Below are 21,863 nucleotides of genomic sequence, written 5' to 3'. Positions count from 1 at the left end.
ATCAGCTGCTGATGGTATAATTTGAAGAAAAAAGTCCATTATGCTAACCTCCTCCCTTCATATTCAGAATTTTCTAGTTGTGTATAAAATGTGAATATTGTCCCTCTCTAGTTCATAATAAAGGTTAAATAGTTTTGGATTTAGTCATGTCACATGCCAGTGATTGTGTTGTTTCTGCTGGGGGGGGGGGGGGGGCTGGCTGGCTTTGAGAACAGTCTCTCCTGCTTCCTATGGCTCTTTATTTTATTTAGGATTTAGGATCTAATACTAATCTATTTAAGAGCATTGTAACGTTTTGTGTTTCTGCCTTGCTCTCTCTTACACACTGGAAGCTTTTATAGAATATGGTCGGTTAATCTGTTCTATTTTGTTTTAATAAACCTTCGCTCACCTGCGTTCCAGCCTTCCTGTTTTTGATTCTCAGTGTCCATCAGCTGTGCAGCACCATTTTGTAAGTGGGTGATGCACAGAGTGCTCTGCTCTGTAAGATGAACACAACAAGCTCCTGGCTGATGGTAGTCTCTGTCTTTGTGTCCAATGATGAAGCCTGTCTCCATTGTCCTATCACTAACCCATGGTGCTCTGGAGACAACCTGTCCATAAACACCTCAGAAACTGAAGACATGATTCTGGACTTGAGTGAAAAACACAACAGTTACATCTTTATACTGAGTATTTATTATATTATATTACATATGAGGAATATTTATTCTAAATAGAAACTTATTTTTTTACTTTTGACCATCAGAGCTCAGTGAGTGGAGAAAACAATAGTGTCACCCTCTGGTGGCCTCATTAAGCATTACATGAAGCTATAATGACTGTCCAATCCAATCCAAATTTATTTATAAAGCGCAATCAATAAGGCATTACAACCAAACAAAGCGCTGTACACTAAAAATGTTAGTTAATTAAACCAGCAAAAATTATACAATCATGTCGAACACAGATAAAAGATAAAAAGGAAATACAACAAAATTCCAGAACTAACAGCTAGAAATCAATAAAACACAGGGAGAATAAAAAATTAGAAAAACATTTTTAAAAAGAACCAGAATAATAAGGAAGTTGATATTGTGAATTCCATTTTTAAACAATGCAGTTGTGATTGAGGTTCATAATTATGTGGTATACGCTAGGTTGAAGTAGTGAGTTTTCAAGCGTGATTTAAAAATGCTAGCTGTTGGTGCTTGCCTCACTAGTAGTGGTCAGTGGCGGTTCTACATGGAATTACTCCCTGGGCGAGGAACCCTTTGTGCGCCCCCCCACCCCCACCCCCACCCACCGCCACACCACCCCACCTGCACGAACACACGCATGTTTTCTACAAACAGGCTTGTTTTATTAGAACGACTATTGAACATTCATTTTTCTAAGTTGCACATATTTACATTAATTACTATGAAGTTGTCAGAATGTAAAGCAATATACATTATATACTGTATCAAAATATATAGAATCAAATATACAAAAACAAACAATAACTAAATATTAAGAATATATGAACATAATATATAATAAATATTCTAAATAGCAAAAATATTTCACACATAACAAACTAAAGATAATCACTACAGCATTGCACTTAAAACAGAAAACACAAACTAAAATTAAAACCTAACCTTGATGCAACGTCATCAATAATGTCATCATATGAAATCTGCTCCCCTACTGAGTGATTGATACTAATCAGAGCCAGGTGAGTGAGCCACCCCTGAAACATAGTTGACCTCAGGTATGACTTGATCAAGTTTTGAAAAGCTCCTCTCAGCTTGAGCCACAGTGACTGGCAGAGCAGTCCAAAAGTTGGGGTAGATCTCCAATAGATCTTTATCATGATCTATAATATTTTAGAATGGCCTCTGAAATTGTAATTTAAACTAACATAAAAAACTGTAGACTACCAAAAATGCCAATTTTTACAGAACAAATCATGTAAAAATAATCAGTGCAGGCATCTGCAATAAATAAATAGGATAGTTAGTGGTGACTGGGGAGTTTTCTTCTGCTTGTAGAGTTGTTTTATTTATTATTATGTGAACATGATCAACATGTGTTGTTGTTCACGCAGGCCACAGGCTGCAGCGAGCATTTAACAAATCCTAGTTTGAATCAGTAAAAAACGATTCAATGAATTTTTTCGAACCATTTGAATATTCGTTTCAATATTTCAGCCCTATTAGCTCTGTTAGCAATTAGTTGACCGAATTTAACCGTTAAAATCCCAGTTACCTGGTTCAAAAAATTGCAAACATGCATCATCTCCTCTTTTCTTCCTGAATCGGGCACCTGGTGGTTTTAGCCTTTTTATGTTCATCTCTTCTGTTTGGCTCTTGACTCAATAAGTTTCCTTTAGTCAGGACTAAACAATTTGACCTCGATCGTTTTGTTTTTCCTTTTTTTATTTGGTCATTTCACACAATTCAGAAACACCTGAAAGAACGATAGGCCTGTGTTTATGATATTATGAATGAAATGTGCGTTAAATGGAAGAACATCAAGATTGACTTTAGCCATGTTAATACAGTTGATTCAGCCCCTAACCGCGCTTTTCATTTGGAAAGACGCAGAGGTGAATTCCCCCGCCACACCCCTCCCCTTCCTCTTCTTACACACACACGGAGCACGTGAACGTTCTCGGTCAGCAGGAGCGCCTGCAGCTGCAGGGGGCGCCAACTCGCTGTTTCCAATCCAGACACTGTCATATAACCGATAAGAGAAAACCTCGGTGCGGCGCAGATTTCTTTTTTTCTTTTAAATCAGCGCCTGTGCGCCCCTTTTGTGTCATGAAAAAATGCCGCCCCGGGCAACTGCCCTGTCTGCCCGTGCCTAAAACCGCTACTGGTAGTGGTAATGCGTTCCACAGCTTCGGTGCACAGACAGAGAAAGCCCTTTTCTCCACTGACTAAATCAGCACCTTCCCAACACTTTTTATTTGCTCCTCAGAGCTGCTAAAAATAAACGTAACAACATCAAAAGCTTTTATCACATTATTTATAGAAAGTAAAATTTTTTAGTTTGTTTGAAGTTCATAAAGAATAAAAATGGTCAGATTTAGATTAAAAAACATCAAACAGAAAAACGTATTTTACTTGTTTTTGGTGGCTTTTGAAGAGACCACCTAAAATAATAAAAATATAACACGTTATGTGTGTTTTATTCATAGACTGTACATACGGTTTTATTAGTCCCATGAACACACAGGTGTGTTTTATTCTGATCCAGCAGGTGGCGCGATTGCACCTTTACGCTGGTCACCGACCACCGGAAAAAACAGAAACCGGAAGCTGCTAGCAGAGCTAGCTTGTTGTTCTGGTGTGTGAGGAGAATATTTGAGGCTCTGCAGTAAAAATGTCTTCACTTCAGTCTTTGGGAGAGTTGATCAGCTAAAGCGACTAACTGCTGCTGCTGCAGAAATCTTCTCACCAGGCTGTGGAAACTTTCTTCTCAACAACTTGGTGGAGTTCTTTCCAGAACCAGAGAAGATATTCTGCGGTCTTCGTGACAATCGGAGCTCCAGAATCAGGTTGTGGGTCAGAAAAGCTTTTCTCTAGACTCCTTGCCCCCTGGGTCTGCTGCTGTTCTTTTGGCCTCTCTGAGAAACGCGCTCGTTTTGCTGCTTTCATCAGATTGAAGCGGTTCTCTCTATCAGACTCGCTCATCTGAGTTGGTCATGATGCAGGATCGCTGCTCGCACTCTCCGACGGAAAAGCCCCGAATCTGAATGTGACTCTGGAGGAAAAAGCGGTTAGCTCTACTCCGTGAATTCTGGTGAGCAAAGGTCCTCTTTTCCAGACTGGATCTGTCCTCAGCTGATCAGAACCAAAGCGTTGGATCTTTAATCTCCTGCGTTGTTCTGAAGCAGCATCTTAATCAGCTCTCCTGCTTTGTTTCTATTGCAGCTGTTAGCTAAATACGGCTAAAGAAAAACTGCTACCACTTCAGGATCATCCATCAGCTGGGACTGATTCATCGTGTGTTCTTCACCACCTGGACCTGGACAGCATGGACCCAGGTAGGGCTGCCAACATTCAGATATGTAAATAAGCCTTAAACAAGGTTATCTTTACTTTATCAGAACAAGACCCACACTTAGGAGCGAGTGTATTTCTCTGAGCGTATAACTCACAGCACTGCCTGTACATGACATCATCTCTCATGTCCTCAGTGATGATATGACCAAGATGTTTCACATTCTTGGTGACACTAATCACAGAGTCTGACAGATAAAACTCTGGAAACTTCATTTGCTCGTCCTCCTCGGCCCGGCGAATCATAACCACACTTTTAGCTGCATTTTACACAATGTTGTGTTCTACTTCATAGTCAGAGCAGATATCTAGTAGCTGCTGTAGACCAGCGGTGCTCGGACTTAGAACCACTAAATCATCTGCATACATCAGATGATTTATGACACCACCCGCTGCACAACCAGTCCTGCTGACCTTTAACCTCACTGATGAATCATCCATGTAAAGGTTAAAAAGAAGAGGGGATAGAACATCTCCTTGTCTGACTCAATTACTGACCTTAAATGGCTCTGAGACACTGTTACCCCATTTTACGTGTAACCATGGGCATCGCACCTGTGTGTAACATTTGCATACCATACCAATAAACCAGGATGTGTACAATGTATCTTGGAACACCTCTTTGCAGCAGCTTTATGAATAGATGACATGTTGGGGTTGTGTTTTTGACCCAGGACACGGAGAATCGGTCTCGGACACAGGAAATCAAAGCAAACAGGGTTTATTTAAGGGAAACTGAGGGAGAACACAACGTGTGGCGATGGTCTCGGGCTCGAGAGATTCTGGAAATGAGAGAATTAACTGGCTGCAGACTGGTAGCTGAAGTGAACGGAGAATTGTGGCTTACTGTATTGTTGGTAGCTGAGGGCTGGAGGGGGAGGGAAGGAGTCAGATCTGAGGAGGTGGTGAGCTTGTAGGCAAGGTGGTGGTTTGAGGAGTCGAACGGGTTATTGTCCAGGACTTCAGGAAAGGTGAGCGGTGGGAGCGCAGGGCGGACGGGCAGCAGGCAGACGTGGGATGAGGGTTAGGAACAATAATGAACAAATTATGATGAATGATGGTTGAAACACGATAACTGAGACAATTAATGAAATGCTGGAATTAAGCACATAGAGAAAGAGGAGTTCTGGTTTCTGTATTTGGTCACGATCTCCTTTAGGGCATATATACATGTAGCATTCAGTCAATATCGAGAAGGCCGGAACTGATGGTGAATGATGATTTATTGAGCCGTCCGTATCATCAACCAACCAACGTAAGAGCTAGGCATAAACAAAAAATAAATAAATCAGAAAATAAACCATAATGCATAACTGATTACATTGGTAGCCGTTTTCACAATTAATACAATCATATAGACACGTTCCGTTTTCATAACAACATTCTGAATTATAGTTACAAACCTTGTTCCCCTTATCAACTGAAGCTAGACAGAAGTATTCTTCAAACTTTCTTTGTCTTCTTCTCCGTGAACTGCTAATAGCCTATCCTTTGCTCCGTCTTTACTTCTAATAGATTTCCGTTTGCTTCTTCTGTGTTGCGCCCGTTGCGCCTCCCTACTTGGCTACGGTTGCTATGACGCTATCAAAATAAAAGCCCGTATACCTTTGCCGTTGTTAAACATAAAGAAATAGTTCACCTTTACATTCACCTTTACACTCCCACCAAATTATTTGCTATTGAACATATAAACACAAATAATTTTTCCATAACAATAACAGTAGCTTAACAGATACTTTGTATAAAATTCTAACAAAAAATAAAGAAATAAAACATTTTCAAACACTTTCAAGCATTGTAGATTCAAACATTACAGTCTTCTAACAACAAGACCAACTTATGAACAGGGCGTTCTACCACAGACATTTTGCTGACACGTTGGCCCTTATTGTTTAGATTTTTGTCTGCAGAGGCTATTTTGACCTTTCTGACAAGTCCATCAGTGTCCTGCACAGTGTCCACGATTCGACCAAGTTTCCATTGAGAGCGTGGTAGCATGTCATCTTTGTCCATCACTATGTCTCCAATTTGCATGTTTCTTTTAGGTGTGTGCCATTTTTGTCTCACTATAAGGTTCTGAAGGTACTCTTTTCTCCATCTGCTCCAGAACTGCTCAAGAAGGTACTGAACTTGGCGCCACCGCTTTCGTGCATACAAGTTCTCTTTTATGAATGTTCCGGGTGGAAGCAGAGCACTTGAAGTTTTCATTTTGATACACTTGTCCTTGCACATCTTTGATGATCACAGTTTCAGCTATTTTCCTTTCAGCTACAGTGGTGAGTGTCTTTGATTTGTCTTTGAGCAGATATCGTCTGAGACGTGCTACAGCACTAACTGCACGAGACCAGGAGGAGAACTTTGTGAGGTGGTCACTGAGACTTGCATGTTTTACAGCTTGAGTGTTTAGGATCTGCACCTTTCTCACCTCTGGGTCTCCTACTTGGAGCTCAACAGTCTTTCTTGTTGGAAGCTGTATTTCTCCTTTCCACAGAAACTGAGGGCCGGTGAGCCAGTTGGCTGAAAGCAGTTCCTTTACAGAAGTGCCCCTGGAAGCCATGTCGGCGGGATTTTCATCAGTAGGTACATGAAACCATTGTTGTGGTGAGGTGTGGCTCCGTATTTTCTGCACTCTATTCGCAACAAACGTGTGGAAGCGCCTTGCCTCATTATTTATGTACCCTAAAGTGACCTTTGAATCTGTCCAAAAGAACTCTTCTACATCATCGCAGAGCAGCTCCTCCTTTAACATGTTGCTCACTGTGACTGATACTGTGGCTGCGGTGAGTTCTAACCTGGGTATAGTGGTGACCTTTGTGGATGAGACACGTGCTTTGCCCATGACAAAGGCACAATGAACTTCTTTGTTTTTGTTTGTGAGTCTAAGATAGGTACATTGGCCGTATCCTGTGGTGCTTGCATCTGAAAAGTGATGTATTTCTCTTTTGATCACTTCTCCAAATCCTGCAGGAGCATAACATCTGTTTATCTGGACGTTTTTTAAATTTTGCAGGTCTCCCTTCCAGCACTCCCACCGTGGCCTGAGGTGATCTGGTATTGGGTCGTCCCAGTCTGTTCCTTGACGGCACATTTCTTGGAGAATTCCCTTGCCGTTGAGCACATAAGGAGCTAAAAATCCGAGGGGATCATATATTGCTGCAACTGCTGATAGGATGCCCCGTCTGGTTGGGGGTTGGTCCTTCAGCATGATGTTGAACGTAAAGCAGTCTTTCTCTACATTCCAATAAATGCCAAGGGCTCTTTCTGTTTGTGCCTCTTTGAATGTCAAGTCCTTTGTTTTTGTATCTGTTGCCAGCTGTGATGTTGGGATGCTGTTTAAAACATCAGTGTTGTTGGATACAAACTTATGCAGCCTTAATCCACCCTTTGCACACAGCTCACGTGCTTCCTTTACTAGTTGAATAGCATCCTCAGTTTTTTGTATGTTGGTGACTCCGTCATCTACATAGAAGTCCCTGGTTATGAACTGTGAGCCTACAGGATATGCAGATCTGTTTTCCTTAGCCAGATGTTTGAGTCCATAGTTCGCACACCCTGGGGATGAAGCAGCGCCAAAAAGGTGGACTGTCATCCTGTATGCTTATGGCTGGCTGTTAACGTCACCATCTTTCCACCATAAGAAGCGCAAATAGTTGCGATCATCTTCCTTAACCTGAAACTGGTGGAACATTTTTTCAATGTCGCACATTAGAGCGACTTTATGCTGTCTGAAGCGCACCAAAACACCAGTTAAACTGTTGATCATGTCAAGGCCATTTAGTAAATGATCATTAAGGCAGGTACCATTGTGTTTAGCTGAACAGTCAAAAACTATGCGCAACCTGTCAGGTTTCTTTGGATGATAAACACCGTGGTGAGGTATATACCATGTCTCACCAGGTGGTCCAATATCGTCAGTTTCTTCTGCATCACCTCTTTTGATCATTTCTTTCATGAATTTCATGTAATCCTCGTATTTTTGATCCTTCATGAGTTTACGTTTCAGTGGACTTAGTCTGCTTTCAGCAAGTTGTCTGTTAGTTGGCATTTGTGGTCTTTTCCTGAACGGCAATGGCATTTCATAATTTCCCTTTTTTGTTTGTACTATGCCTTCCTCAAGTTTTTGGAGGAATAATAGATCCTCTTGTGACACAGTCTTTTCATTTCTTTCAGCGTCTTTGAAGTCTCTTTCCAATACACGTATTGCGTCTGCTGGAGTGGAAGGAGGAACCTCTTTAACGGTGCATCTGTGACAAAGCCTGGTTGTCATGTCTGTTTTCTCTTCAGGGTCTGAGTTGCCAACAATGCTCCATCCCAAATCAGTCTGAATAGCATAAGGTTCATTATCTTTTCCTAAGATTACTTGTTTAGGTGCTAGAGCTCTAGGACAAGTATAACCTATGAGGAGACTTATCTCACAACTGAGAAGTGGAGGGATTTCATCTGCAATGGGCAGCAAGTGACTCTACTGTTTGGCTGTTTCACATGTGGGTATGTGTTCTCTGTTAGCAGGGATGCAGTCCTTTGAATATGCCGTAGGAAGCTTTATGACTGTGGCTGAGTTATAGCCTCTCACCAAGAGATCAGACACCCTTTCACTGCTTACAACTGCATTTTTTCCCATCATGGTAGTCAGTTTTAGCTTTACTGGGCAAACATCTGCCTGCAGCTCATGTGTTACATCCTGATCAATGAAGACAGCATCACTCTGCGTGTCTAATAGCGCATAAACCAGTTTTTCTTTGAGTGGGTTGTTAGCAGTTGACAGCCACACTGGAACTATCATTGATGTGCTGATTGTGCGTTCAGGTCTGGCAACATTGAGTGACATAGCCGTCGCTGCTGCAGGTGAGTTAACTTGAGTTCCATTATTTACACTCACATGTGTCTCTTTTTGTAGGCCGTTCCAATAATTGTCGTCATGAAGACAGGTAGGATGCCTCTTTGAGCAGGTGTCACAACTGAAGCGGCGTTTGCAGTTTTTGGCATTGTGACCTTGTTTTAGACAACCATAACAAAGTTTTTTCTCCTTCACAAACTTTCTTCTGTTTTCTAGAGACAGTTTTAAGAAGTCTGGACACTTGTGGAGTGGATGTGCAATCTGACACAGAACACATGAAAAATCCTTTGATGTTATTATTATTGACTTTGTGTTACTTTGTTCCGTTGAATTTGTCTTAAAAACACTTGCTTTGTTCCCTTTTCGTTCTCTTGTGTTTCCTTTGTTGCTGTTAGTTTCAGAGTAACGAAGGGCATGAATGGAGGTGAATGGGTTACATGCAACTTCAGCTTCAACAGAGAGAAAGGATGCAAAGTCACTAAAACTTGGAAACTCACCACCTTCCATTAAAGTCTTTGTTACCTGTCTGTTCCATCTTGCATTTATCCAGTCTGGTAGTTTGTGCAGTAATTTTTGATTTTCCTCACAGTCGTTAAGTATTTGCAAACCCTTTACATGAGGTATAGCGAGCATGCATGCATTTAGGAAGTCCGCAAAAGTTCTTAATCCATCAGCATCTCTGGACAGCACCTTTGGCCAGTTTGATAGCTTCTCTCGGAATGATTTCTGTATAATAAAGGGCTGGCCGTATCTTTGGTTTAACTTGTCCCAAGCATCCTTATATGCGGCTTCATCACTCCTAAAGAAAGTCCCTTCAATGCATTTGCGAGCTGACCCTGTTACATATCTCTTCAAATAGTACAGTTTATCTGCTGCTGAGATGCCCTTTTGATCAATCAGTGATGTAAATGTGGATTTCCATTCAATAAAATGCATTGGGTCGCCACTAAAAACTGTTGGTTCTGGCGTAGGAAGTTTGTTTAATCTTATGCTGTCTTGAACTGCCTGTGCTAGCTGGGTAACACTGGGGGGGAGCTTCCTGCACTGCTGGTGCCAACTCAGTAACAGTAGGGAGAGCTGTCTGCACAGGACCAAAGGAGACTGCTGGTAACGGCTGTTTAGGTGTGATGTTTGGGCTCACCTTTTCATCTATAATTGACTGTACATCACCCACTTGTAGTAAATGCCTGTCATATGCTTCAAATCTGGCTCGAGCTGCTTTCACATCCCTTTGTGCTCTCAGGTGTTCTAACTCTGCATTTTGAACTGCCACCTGCTTTTTATGCTCTTCCTCTAGAGCCCTTATTTTTTCTTGTTGTCTTTGTTCCTCCAGCGCGACCTCATACTCAACCTCCTTTGCTGCTAGTTCTGCTGCTGCTTCAGCTCGTTTTGCTGTAAGATGGGAAGCTGAGGATCGCTGGCTGCGATTTGATGCTGCAGTTGATCCATATATGGAAATGGCGTAGTCATGCTCTAAAAGTTCACGTAAACGAGCTTTTTCACGATCTGCATCAAAATCTCCATCAACACCACTTATTCTTTCCAGAATTATCCCTATGATCTCCTTAGTTACTGCTTCACATGCATCGATCTTTCTCCTTACGTCAGATGATGGTGCCATTTAGGTTCTATTTTCTGAATATAACTTTAATATATCATCTCTCCTTTCTTCTATTATGTCAGCAAGTTCTGACATCTCCTTCACTGTTATATCTTCCTTTAATTTTTCTCTCGTTTCACGAGCCTGTGCTTTCCATTGCTCATAAAGAACAAGCTTTTTTTTTTCCTTTTTGATCATTTCTTCCCGTAGATGTATTATCTTTTCTGTTTGGACTTTAACTCTTTCAGAGCGTCTTGGCAGATCTGACGTGTTTTGAATTTTATCTTGAAGTTCACTTATCATTTGTTCTTTGCATTTGATTGAATCTTTAATGTCCTGTCTCGCATTACTTTCATCCTGAAGTGAGTCCTTTAAGTCTTGAATTTCCCTTTGCAGAGTTGTCATCTGTTCAGTTAGGGCCGTTTGACTTACTGTTGCAGCCTGTCTTCCATTTTACTTTGCCTTGATCCGTTTCAATTCCTGACCAACTTCTGCCCTCTGCTGGACGTTGCGGGTACTGCCATTGAACCTTGAAACCACACCGTGCGGCAAGAGGGGGCGGTCAAGCTCTTACTGTAGCATTCAGTCAATATCGAGAAGGCCGGAACTGATGGTGAATGATGATTTATTGAGCCGTCCGTATCATCAACCAACCAACGTAAGAGCTAGGCATAAACAAAAAATAAATAAATCAGAAAATAAACCATAATGCATAACTGATTACATTGGTAGCCGTTTTCACAATTAATACAATCATATAGACACGTTCCGTTTTCATAACAACATTCTGAATTATAGTTACAAACCTTGTTCCCCTTATCAACTGAAGCTAGACAGAAGTATTCTTCAAACTTTCTTTGTCTTCTTCTCCGTGAACTGCTAATAGCCTATCCTTTGCTCCGTCTTTACTTCTAATGGATTTCCGTTTGCTTCTTCTGTGTTGCGCCCGTTGCGCCTCCCTACTTGGCTACGGTTGCTATGACGCTATCAAAATAAAAGCCCGTATACCTTTGCCGTTGTTAAACATAAAGAAATAGTTCACCTTTACATTCACCTTTACAATACACATGCTTGTCCACGCTCAGACTCAAAGCCAAACTGGCTGTGATTTTTAAGGCATCATTAATTCTGTCCAGCAGAGTTCTTTCCAAGACTTTTGAGAGAGTGCTAGCCAGAGCAATGGGCCTATAGGTATCCATGCTACCACCTCTCCCACCCAGACATCACTGGGACCAACAGAACAGCTACCACTGAATTAGCATACCTTAGGTGTTCAGCAGGTTTACCAGCCAACCCAGTGGCCATAGATGAGCCTCGGTTTTGCGATGCCTCAGCAGCAACTAACAGGGAGAGCAATGGGGGGGTAATGTCCATTTTTTTATATGTTGATGGTAGGGCTGCGAAATAAACCGAAAAATTATCGTTATCGAAATTTCTGACTTATATCGAAATCACTTTTCCCGTCAATAAATAAATAATAAAAAAATGAAAAGATGTGTGTAGGTTGGCAACGTTACCTTTAAGAAGCTGTACCACCTTGAGTCACGTAGAAATGTGACTCAACGTGATACATGTGACAGCCCCATCTAGTGGACAACTTTTGTTTTATGCACATACCTGCAGTTATCGTCCATTTATCATTATCGAGGTGAAATCCTCAATATATCGTGATATTGATTTTAGGCCATATCGCCCAGCCCTAGTTGATGGGTTAACTTCTAACTTCTAAATCATTGACCCTGACCAGAAATCCATCATACAAGCAGATTATTTTGGTCTAAATGAAATTACTGTAAATACGACTACAACAACTGACATTACTATATATATATATATATATATATATATATATATATATATATATATATATATATATATATATATATATATATATATGTTAGGGCTGTCAAATGATTTAAAAATTTTAATCAGATTAAGCAGAATTTTCAGTGGATTAATCATGATTAATCACTATTTGAAACCACACCTGAATCCTAACCAGTTTTTTTCTGAAATGCATACCAAAAGATAAATAACAGGATACAGATACACAATTTTCATATTATGTCTGTTTATTAACACAGCCAAATATTGGTGGTTTAAATCAACCTGAACCATATTACACACCATAATATTTGTCTTTGCAATGTCCCACCGCTTCCTTTTTGGCATTCCTATTAACCAGGATGTACAATACAGTATTCAATGGAACAGAAAGCAATAAATGCAGTCAAAGCATAACTGTGGCCTTCCACATTTTTATCATACACAATTTGAGTCATCCATTGTGTTTTTGTGTTGAAAAAATATTTTCAATAAAACTTTTAAATTCAATCAAAAGAACAATATTTTACCTTTTCCTATATTCACTAATCCAGTTGCTCAAGCAAGCCTAACTACTACAACATGTTGCACTGAAACTGGTCTTTTTGTTCGCACATCACCTTTCAAATCTACTGAGCTTTTTCATCTTTCAGCCAGTTGCTGAGGCAAACTAACTTGTTCACGTTTTCCAAAAGTAAAGCTGACCTTTTCTTGTTCACAATGTGACCTGCAACTGAGAAAAGTCATTCACAGGGAACAGTGGTTGTGGGAGTGGCTAGAAATTTCTGAGCTAGTGAGGCCAGCTTCTCATAGGCTCCTGAATGAGATGCCCACCACCTCAATGCAATTCAATAATACTTTATTAATCCCAGAGGGAAATTGATTGCCCGAGGGGCAATTGTTTCAGTAGACAATTCCAAGATCAGCCATACACTCATACATAGACACGACAAGAATTGGTGACTGTGGTCATTCGCGACATGAGTCGCGCTACCGTTATAGATTGAGAGGGTTTATATGAGGATAGAGTCAGGAGGAGGGGAAAAAAGGCACTTCAGAGTTACCCCCGACAGAGAGGATAGCTTTGCTATGCAAAAAAACATCTCAGTCAGATATGCACACAGACTTCAGACGATACACAACATAAGTCTCCACTAGGTGGGGAGGCAGGGTTCTGGGACTCTCCTCACTTCAGAGTGCGCAGCCGCAAGCATCCCCGAAGGGCAGCAGCGCTCACCACCTCCGTTTGGACAGGGGAAGGAGATTATTAGGATAGAGAGCGCATTGACCCTAGATACGGTTCCACGGCCTTCACCGGTCACAGTCCCGCCCAGGCTGAGATAGGGAGAAAGAGTTTCCATGGCAATAGCAGCATTCCACATTTCTTCTGAGGGGAGTTTACACTTCAGCCTCAAGGGGCAGTCCTCCAATTCAACGGTGGGCTCTGCTCTGTACCTGTGTATGGCAGGTTGGACGTCTTCATCTTCTGATTCTGTATCTGAGCTCATTTGCAGAAGGCAGATTTTCTTACTGGGTGGCCCATCATCATGTGTCTATGAAGACTTTCTGGGCGATTCTTGTTGCAGCATTCCTTCAAGTGTGGTCCACACCTCTTCCCTGTCTGTTGAAGAGCAGGGGCCTCTGAGACAGGCATTTTAAGTCTTTGAAACGAGGATCCAATACTGTAGCAATCTGGAGCCATGCACTGTTGAGCTGTTCTTGACAGGATGCTATCTCCTCCTTGAACTTGGCCTTGAATCGCACCACATATCCAGGGTCCTCATCACAGGCTTCTATCTTGAGACGCAAGTGGCAGAGAGAAGGTAGTGTCACGTTACAAGGAGGGTTGGACCCAAAATGCAGTAACCCAGGATGACACGAGGCAGAAGTTGAATAAATAAAAAAATCCTTTTATTTTAGGATGAACAAAAACAAAAGTAATTCCAAAGGGCTGGGAGCCAAAGTCCAACAATCCAGATAAAGATCTGGAGATCCAAAAACACCAGAGGCACAAGAAGACTAGATCCAAAAATGAGAGGCACGAGAAGATATGACAGAATTACAAACAACAATGGACCGACACCAAACAGAGACAAGACAGGGCTTAAATACATAGGGAGAACAATTAAGGAAACAGGAAGCAGGTGTGTGGAGTGAGGGCTGGAGGGAAGGCGGGTGACAACAATTAACTAAATGGGGAAACAGAACCAGTGGAGGGCAGATAAACCTAAAACACAAAACTAAACCTAAAGGCTGAGGGAAGGGCTCTCACACACACATACACACACTGACACACACATGAACTCACATACACTGAACTGGGGAATGGGCACGCGCACACACCCAAACACCGAATTGGGGTAGGACACACGCGCGCACACAAACGCCGAGATGGGGAAGGGCATGCACACATACACACACACACACAAACGCAGAACTGGGGCAGGACACGCACACACACACACACACAACCTCTAAGCAGGGGAATGATACACACACCGAGCTGGGGACAAAGAGGCTGGAGATGAATGAATGACACCGGACCTGGGAGGAATGATTTCAAAGGGCTACAACATAAGACACATAAGTGAAACACAGACAACGGACACATGAGGGCGCTAAGAGACACAAAAGGGAAACTAGAGAGGGATGGAGAAACATCAGGAGACACATGAAGGAAGACGCAGACACAGATCATGACAGTAACCACCCCCCAAGGGGCGGATACCAGACGCCCCAACATGAACAAACAACAACAAGCACAAGACAAGACACACAGGGCACGAGAAAACCAGAGGAGGGAACCAACAAAACACAACCCAAATAAGGGCGGGCGAGGAGGGAACAGGAGACCCCGGGAGGCCGGCGACGGGACCAGGAGGCGGGACCAAGGAAGTCTTGGGGGCCGGTGACGGGGAACCAAGAGGCGGGACCAGGGAGGTTTTGGGGGCCGGCGACGGGGAACCAAGAGGCGGGACCAGGAAAGTCTTGGAGGCCGACGACGGGGAACCAGGAGCCAGGAACAGGAAACTCTAGAGATTGAGGGCTTAGGAGGAAGAGGAGTAAGGGACTTCAAAGGACGAGGCAGGGTCTCAGGAGACTGGAACACAGGGGACTCGGGAGACTGGAACACAGGGGACTCGGGAGACTGGAACACGGGACTCGGGAGACTGGAACTCAGGGGACTCGGGAGACTGGAACACTGGGGACTGGGACTGTGACTGGAACACTGGGGACTCGGGAGACTGGAACACAGGGGACTCGGGAGACTGGAACACAGGGGACTTGGGAGACTGGAACGCAGGGGACTGGAACCCTTGAGACGTCGAGACTTTGGACAAGGACGTCCAGACTTGAGACGAGGACGTCGAGACTTGAGACAAGGACGTCGAGACTTGAGACGGGGACGTCGAGACTTGAGACGGGGACATCGATATTGACCCGGGGACTGGTACCTCCGACCCGGGGAACGGAACCTCCGACCCGGGGACTGGAACCTCCAACTCGGGGACTGGAACCTCCGACTCGGGGACAGGAACCTCCGACTCGGGGACAGGAACCTCCGACTCGGGGACTGGAACCTCCGACTCGGGAACAGGAACCTCAGACTCGGGGACAGGAACCTCCGACTCGGGAACAGGCCGGATCGCAGTCTCGTTGACGGGCTGGACCGGATGTGGAGCGTCCTCTGGGACCACCGCAGAATGCGGGGCGTCCTCTTGGACCTCCGCCGAAGCAGGATGCGGAGCGTCCTCTTGGACCACCGCAGAAGCAGAATGCGATACGTCCTCTTGGACCACCGCCAAAGCAGAATGTGATGCGTCCACTTGGACCACCGCCGAGGCAGGATGTGATGCGTCCACTTGGACCACCGCCGAGGCAGGATGCGATGCGACCATAGGGACCACCGCTGAGGCTGGATGCGATGCGTCCTGCGAGACCACAGCTGAAGCAGGATGCGATGCGTCCTCCGGGACCACCACTGAGGCTGGATGCGATGCGTCCTCCGGGACCACAGCTGAGACTGGATGCGATGCTTCCTCTGGGACCACCGCTGAGGCAGGTTGCGGAGATGGTAGATGGAGCTCCGTCCTGGGTTGAAGAGCAGGGGCCTCTGAGACAGGCGGCACAACTCTGACAGCAGACGGCTTAAGGAGTTCTGGCTCAGGCAGCAGAGCAGGGGCCCTCTTGATTAGGCGGCACAATTACGGCCCCAGACTGCTCCATAAGTCCAGGTTCGGGCTGCAGAGCAGGGGCCTCTTGGGTAAGCGGCACAACTCTGGCTTCGGATGGGTTCAAGGGTTCTGGGTCGGTGTGCAGAGCAGGGGCCTCTTGATCAGGCGGCACAGCTCTGGCTTCAGACGACTGGATGAGTTCAGATATGGGTTGCAGAGCAGGGGCCTCTAGAATAGGTGGCACAACTCTGACATTGGGTGGCTGTGGATGATGGCGGTGACGTCGACGGCGGGCGCGGCTCATAGGAGGTGCGGGAGTGACGAATGCAGGTACAGAGGACGAGTTACAGAACACCGGAGAGGAAATGGTGGCACTGTCAGGACCAGGTGAGGGTGTGAAGGTTTGGCCCATCAGAGGTGCTGAGATGGCGCCAACAGGTTCAGGGGAGAAGGTGACGAAACCGGTCCTGATGGTTTGGACCGGGGCAGGGAAGGACTGAAGTCTCGGAGCAGAGGGTGATGAAGTATGACAGCCCACCGGAGATGGGAAGGTGGCGCTGACCAGACCAGGTGAGGGTGTGGAGGTGGGGCGCTTTGACGATGCGGAGAAGGCAGCTCTTACAACGGCGCTTGCTGACAGGTTGTAATCCATTGAAAAGGAGGGAACTTGTGAGCTGCTGCAAGCGTCCTGCAGATCCTCTGTGAAATCCCAAAAAACTAACTCCTCTATAGGATTTTGCTCTATGTAACGGCTGGCCCATTGCAGGGCTCCTCCCCTTAGGAGGAGCACCGTGTTAATAACCAAGTCCGTGTCCAACATGTCCGAGCCATAAAATCTCACCAAGTCCAATAAAAAAGTCCTACAGGAGTCCCGGTCACCATGAAAATTGTACATCCGGGTACGCTGGGTCCTGGTTGGTCGGTCCATTCTGTCACGTTACGAGGATGGTTGGACCCAAAATGGAGTAACCCAGGATGACACGAGGCAGAAGTTGAATAAATTAAAAAATCCTTTTATTTTAGGATGAACAAAAACAAAAGTAATTCCAAAGGGCTGGGAGCCAAAGTCCAACAATCCAGATAAAGATCTGGAGATCCAAAAACACGAGAGGCACAAGAAGACTAGATCCAAAAATGAGAGGCACGAGAAGATATGACAGAATTACAAACAACAATGGACCGACACCAAACAGAGACAAGACAGGGCTTAAATACATAGGGAGAACAATTAAGGAAACAGGAAGCAGGTGTGTGGAGTGACGGCTGGAGGGAAGGCGGGTGACAACAATTAACTAAATGGGGAAACAGAACCAGTGGAGGGCAGATAAACCTATGTAGCGTTATGGTTTATGCTCTTTTATGAAAGAGGAACCATTCTACATATTAATTTGTGATATTAATTTTATTAAATTAATAACCAAATTGTATAGTTTTAAGAAGACTCAAAGGTTGTTTTCATCGATAAACTGACGATAATATCCGTGTGTCTGTGTTTCAGTTCAATGAAGAAACAAGTTTGAAAGTTAAAAGTTTTAATTCTTCAAACTAAACTAATGATTTTTGAAATGGTAAACATCGAAATGACAATCAACATTGGCAACTTTGTTGAACAATCTTTAACAGTTGATATTGTAAACTTGCTCAAATAGACCTTCTGTTGGAGGTGCTGAAGATTGAGTGATATGATGTGATTATGGATGCGTGTGTGCAAAGTGTAGTGAGAATTGAACATGAGGTGAGATGAATGCGTGTGTGCCTCTGATTTTGCTTCAGGAAGAAACAGGTGTCTGAGTGAAAAGTGATGGTTTGAATAAACTTAGGTTTTGTTGGAAAAGATGCATCAACGCTATCTCTCGTGTTCTGTCTCACCATATTCGGACCCTCCTCTTGGACCCGGGACGTCAAAGGACGATGTTTCATCCAGGGGTGACACCTCGGCTGGCAGAGAAGACGAAGGCGTGCTGCGACCCGGTCCAGGAGATGACCTCGGTACACGTGATGATAAAGCGTTTGCAGATGCGCTTTCTTAAGTTTAATTCACTCAGAAAATCAAAGACTCTGGACGAGTCTGCGTTAGCGATTGTAATTCAGCTATCTGGTCTGGCTTGACCGGAATAGCGTGGGGGGGGGGGGGGGGGGGGGGGGGGCAGGAGCTCCAGGCTCCCTTCCCCGGGTGCGTGTTCAACACGTCCGAACTCTCTCGTTGACAAACTCGAACTGAACCATAAGACTGAAACTTACCAAAAGCCTTTCTCTTCTCAAAGCAAAACGTGTGCGTCAGCAAATGTGTTTTGGAGTTTACTGTGAGAATCGGTGTGTGGGTGTGTTTGAGTGTGTGTGTGCGTGAAGGTCGTTAACAAACATCCTCAAACATTATTTAATTAAGCATGGATTCATTAATCCATTATAATTACCCAAAGCATAATAATCAATCATTTGATTAAAACACATTTATAATGAGCAAAATGAGAATGATTAATCTTTATCATTAAAATAGAGGAAAGGAAGTTTACGACTTGTTGTGACTACATTTCCTGGGAACACATCTTCTGGTACTGCAGGTGTTCAGATGTTATGGTTTCCAGCAGACTCTTGCAGACTTCATGTCTGCAAAGGTCTCAATCTGTGGGTGAAAGTTCTCAGCGACCCAGCTATTGACCCAGCCGAGCCAAGTATCACCTTTGTGACAGAAAACCCATATTTCCTCACGTTACACCTAAAACACAAAACTAAACCTAAATGCTGAGGGATGGGCTCGCACACACACTGACACACACATAAACACACACGCTGAACTGGGGAATGGGCACGCGCACACACACACACACACACACACAAACACCGAACTGGGGCAGGACACGCGCGCGCACACACAAACGCCGAGATGGGGATGGACGCACACACACACACACACACACACACACCGAACTGGGGCAGGACGCGCACACACACACACACACACCGAACTGGGGCAGGACGCGCACACACACACACACACACACAACCTCTAAGCAGGGGAATGATACACACACCGAGCTGGGGACAAAGAGGCTGGAGATGAATGAATGACACAGGACCTGGGTGGAATGATTTCAAAGGGCTACAACATAAGACACATAACTGAGACGCAGACAAAGGAAACATGAGTGTGCTAAGAGTCACAAAAGGGAATCTAGAGAGGAATGGAGAAACATCAGGAGACACATGAAGGAAGACGCTGACACAGACCATGACAGGTAGTACCAGAGAACAGGAGACATAAGCCTCCCCACCCAGGAGCTCAGTCACATACCTACGCACACACACACACACACACAAACACATACACAAGCACACACACAGAGAGAGAGAGAGAGAGAGAGAGAGAGAGAGAGAGAGAGAGAGAGAGAGAGAGAGAGAGAGAGAGAGAGAGAGAGAGAGAGAGAGAGAGAGAGAGAGAGAGAGAGAGAGAGAGAGAGAGAGAGAGAGAGAGAGAGAGAGAGAGAGAGAGAGAGAGAGAGAGAGAGAGAGAGAGAGAGAGTGTTAGCAACATATTCATCATTATTTTTCACATACATACATGTTATAGATATTAAACTCGGTTTAATTTATTCCAGAAAATAATCAAGGCAATATTATTTGATGGGCTACAGACTGATTTACCTGCATGGCTCCAGAAGTGTCTCCAGCCTCTGCAGTTTATCCCACTCTGCTGCGGTCGGCAAAAGGAGTTTGTGCTCCTGATTGTCCAGGGCTGCGATGACAGCCTCTTTATTGCTGCTCAAGCACTTGACCATTTCCAGCGTCGAATTCCAACGTGTTGGAACATCCTTGATCAATGGCTCTTGCTTCTTTCCCAGGCTGGCTTGTTGTGCTTGAAGCTCTGCAGAATTTGCTGGGCTGTGCTGAAAATGACCGACAACTTTGAGAGCCTTGACCAAAGCATTCACAAAGCCGCTGTCAGCAAGACTCACTGTGACACTTCTCTGCACCATGTGAATGACACAGTTCATGTGTTCATACAGTGTAAGTCGAATTGCGGCAACCATGTTGCGAGCACTGTCATTTCCAATAGTTGTCGTTTTCCCCTCTATGTCCCACTTACGTGCCACAGACAGGAACTGTTCTTTACAAGCATCCGCAAAATGACGCTCCTCGTTTTTAATATAGTCAGCGCAAAAGACTTCAGTTCCCATGCGTCACTGATGTAATGTGCCATTACTCCGAGGTAATTGTTGTTACTCACAGATGTCCAGTGGTCTCCTGTCAGGGTGATATGATTTACTTGAGCCAAGACCTCTTTCCTTTTTTCTTTTTCGTTTTCATAGAGCTCGTGAATTTTCGCCATAACTGTGGATCTTGTTGGCTGCTTATAGGATGAGTCTTGAGACGCGACTTGCAAAACGTCCACGAAGCCCGGGTCTTCCACAATGCCAATGGGTCTACAATCCTTTGCAATCCATTTTGCTATTGTGTTGGTCAACTTATCTGAGGTTGATTTTGTTAATGACCTTGGACAATCCAGCGTAGTCTGGCACGAACCACTTGCAGCACCTGAGGGTCCACCAGCAAACGCATGTTTGGCGTTGACATGGTACCTCAAGCTTGAACAGCTCTGGTGAAATTGAAACTCCTTATTACAAATCTGGCAAAAAACCTTGCACTTGTTAACAGTACCATCATTATTCTTTTTATATCTGAATCCATCCATAGGCCCACCTTGCTCCATCTCGCCTTTACTCCCCAAACACTTTTCTAACAAATGATTTGTCACACTGCACATGCGTCGAATGCGTTAAAATAATTGACGTAATTGATGACCAAAACGAATTAACGTCGTTAACGCATTATTTTTGACAGCCCTAATATATATATATATATGTATATATATATATATATATATGTATATATATATATATGTATATGTATATATATATATATATGTATATATATATATATGTATATGTATATATATATATATATGTATATATATATATATATATGTATATGTATATATATATATATGTATATATATATATATATATATGTATATGTATATATGTATGTATGTATGTATATATATATATATATATATATATATATGTATATGTATATATATATATATATATATGTATATATATATGTATGTATGTATAAAACGTGATGAAGGGGCTATTCCTCCAAGGTTATTTAACCTTTTCCACAGTTCCCTTTGACACAGCGCCAGAGTGCATGAAACAGCCTCAAGGTCATGCATTTGTTTCTAAAATGTTTACTTTCCAGCAATGAAGACAGAAGTTGATTAGACTCTTTTCTTAAATTAAAGAACTCTATTTTCAATAAAGCTAATCATAACAACTGTTAGTCAATGATACAATGTGACCGATCTGTGAAATCACAATATTATGATTAAAATG

The 21,863-nt window shown here is 43.6% G+C and overlaps 2 protein-coding genes across 6 annotated transcripts in view; one reads left to right on the top strand and one right to left on the bottom strand.

The window, feature by feature from the left end:
- Nucleotides 1-3,271: 3,271 nt before the first annotated feature.
- The window catches only part of LOC107372597 (gastrula zinc finger protein XlCGF57.1), a 37,091-nt gene continuing 18,499 nt past the window's right edge, over nucleotides 3,272-21,863 (top strand). For 3 of the 4 annotated variants that reach the window (XR_011515667.1, XM_070542329.1, XM_070542328.1), the window contains exons 1-2: nucleotides 3,272-3,771; nucleotides 3,903-4,015. Coding sequence is in view for 1 of the 4 variants with exons in the window: in XM_070542329.1 (XP_070398430.1) it covers nucleotides 4,006-4,015 (10 nt within the window). In the remaining 3 variants the exon portion in view is untranslated. Of the gene's footprint in view, nucleotides 3,772-3,902; nucleotides 4,016-18,374; nucleotides 18,609-21,863 lie in introns of those variants that run through there. The other variant, XR_011515666.1, reaches the window with a different exon arrangement.
- LOC139062080 (uncharacterized) lies at nucleotides 7,642-11,522 on the bottom strand. 2 transcript variants are annotated; one of them, XM_070542330.1, is made up of 2 exons: nucleotides 11,275-11,522; nucleotides 7,642-11,133 (listed from the first exon to the last, which is right to left on the bottom strand). In XM_070542330.1, exon 2 carries the CDS (start codon nucleotides 9,802-9,804, stop codon nucleotides 8,494-8,496), a length of 1,311 nt encoding a protein of 436 aa, XP_070398431.1. In that variant the 5' UTR covers nucleotides 9,805-11,133; nucleotides 11,275-11,522; the 3' UTR covers nucleotides 7,642-8,493. Both variants share the same exon structure in this region, with proteins under 2 accessions (XP_070398431.1, XP_070398432.1).

This window comes from Nothobranchius furzeri, chromosome 12 (assembly GCF_043380555.1).
Source record: "Nothobranchius furzeri strain GRZ-AD chromosome 12, NfurGRZ-RIMD1, whole genome shotgun sequence".
NCBI classification, from domain to species: domain Eukaryota; kingdom Metazoa; phylum Chordata; class Actinopteri; order Cyprinodontiformes; family Nothobranchiidae; genus Nothobranchius; species Nothobranchius furzeri.
The sequence above is the reverse complement of the archived record's forward strand: the minus strand, read 5'-3'. Positions and strand labels throughout refer to the sequence as shown.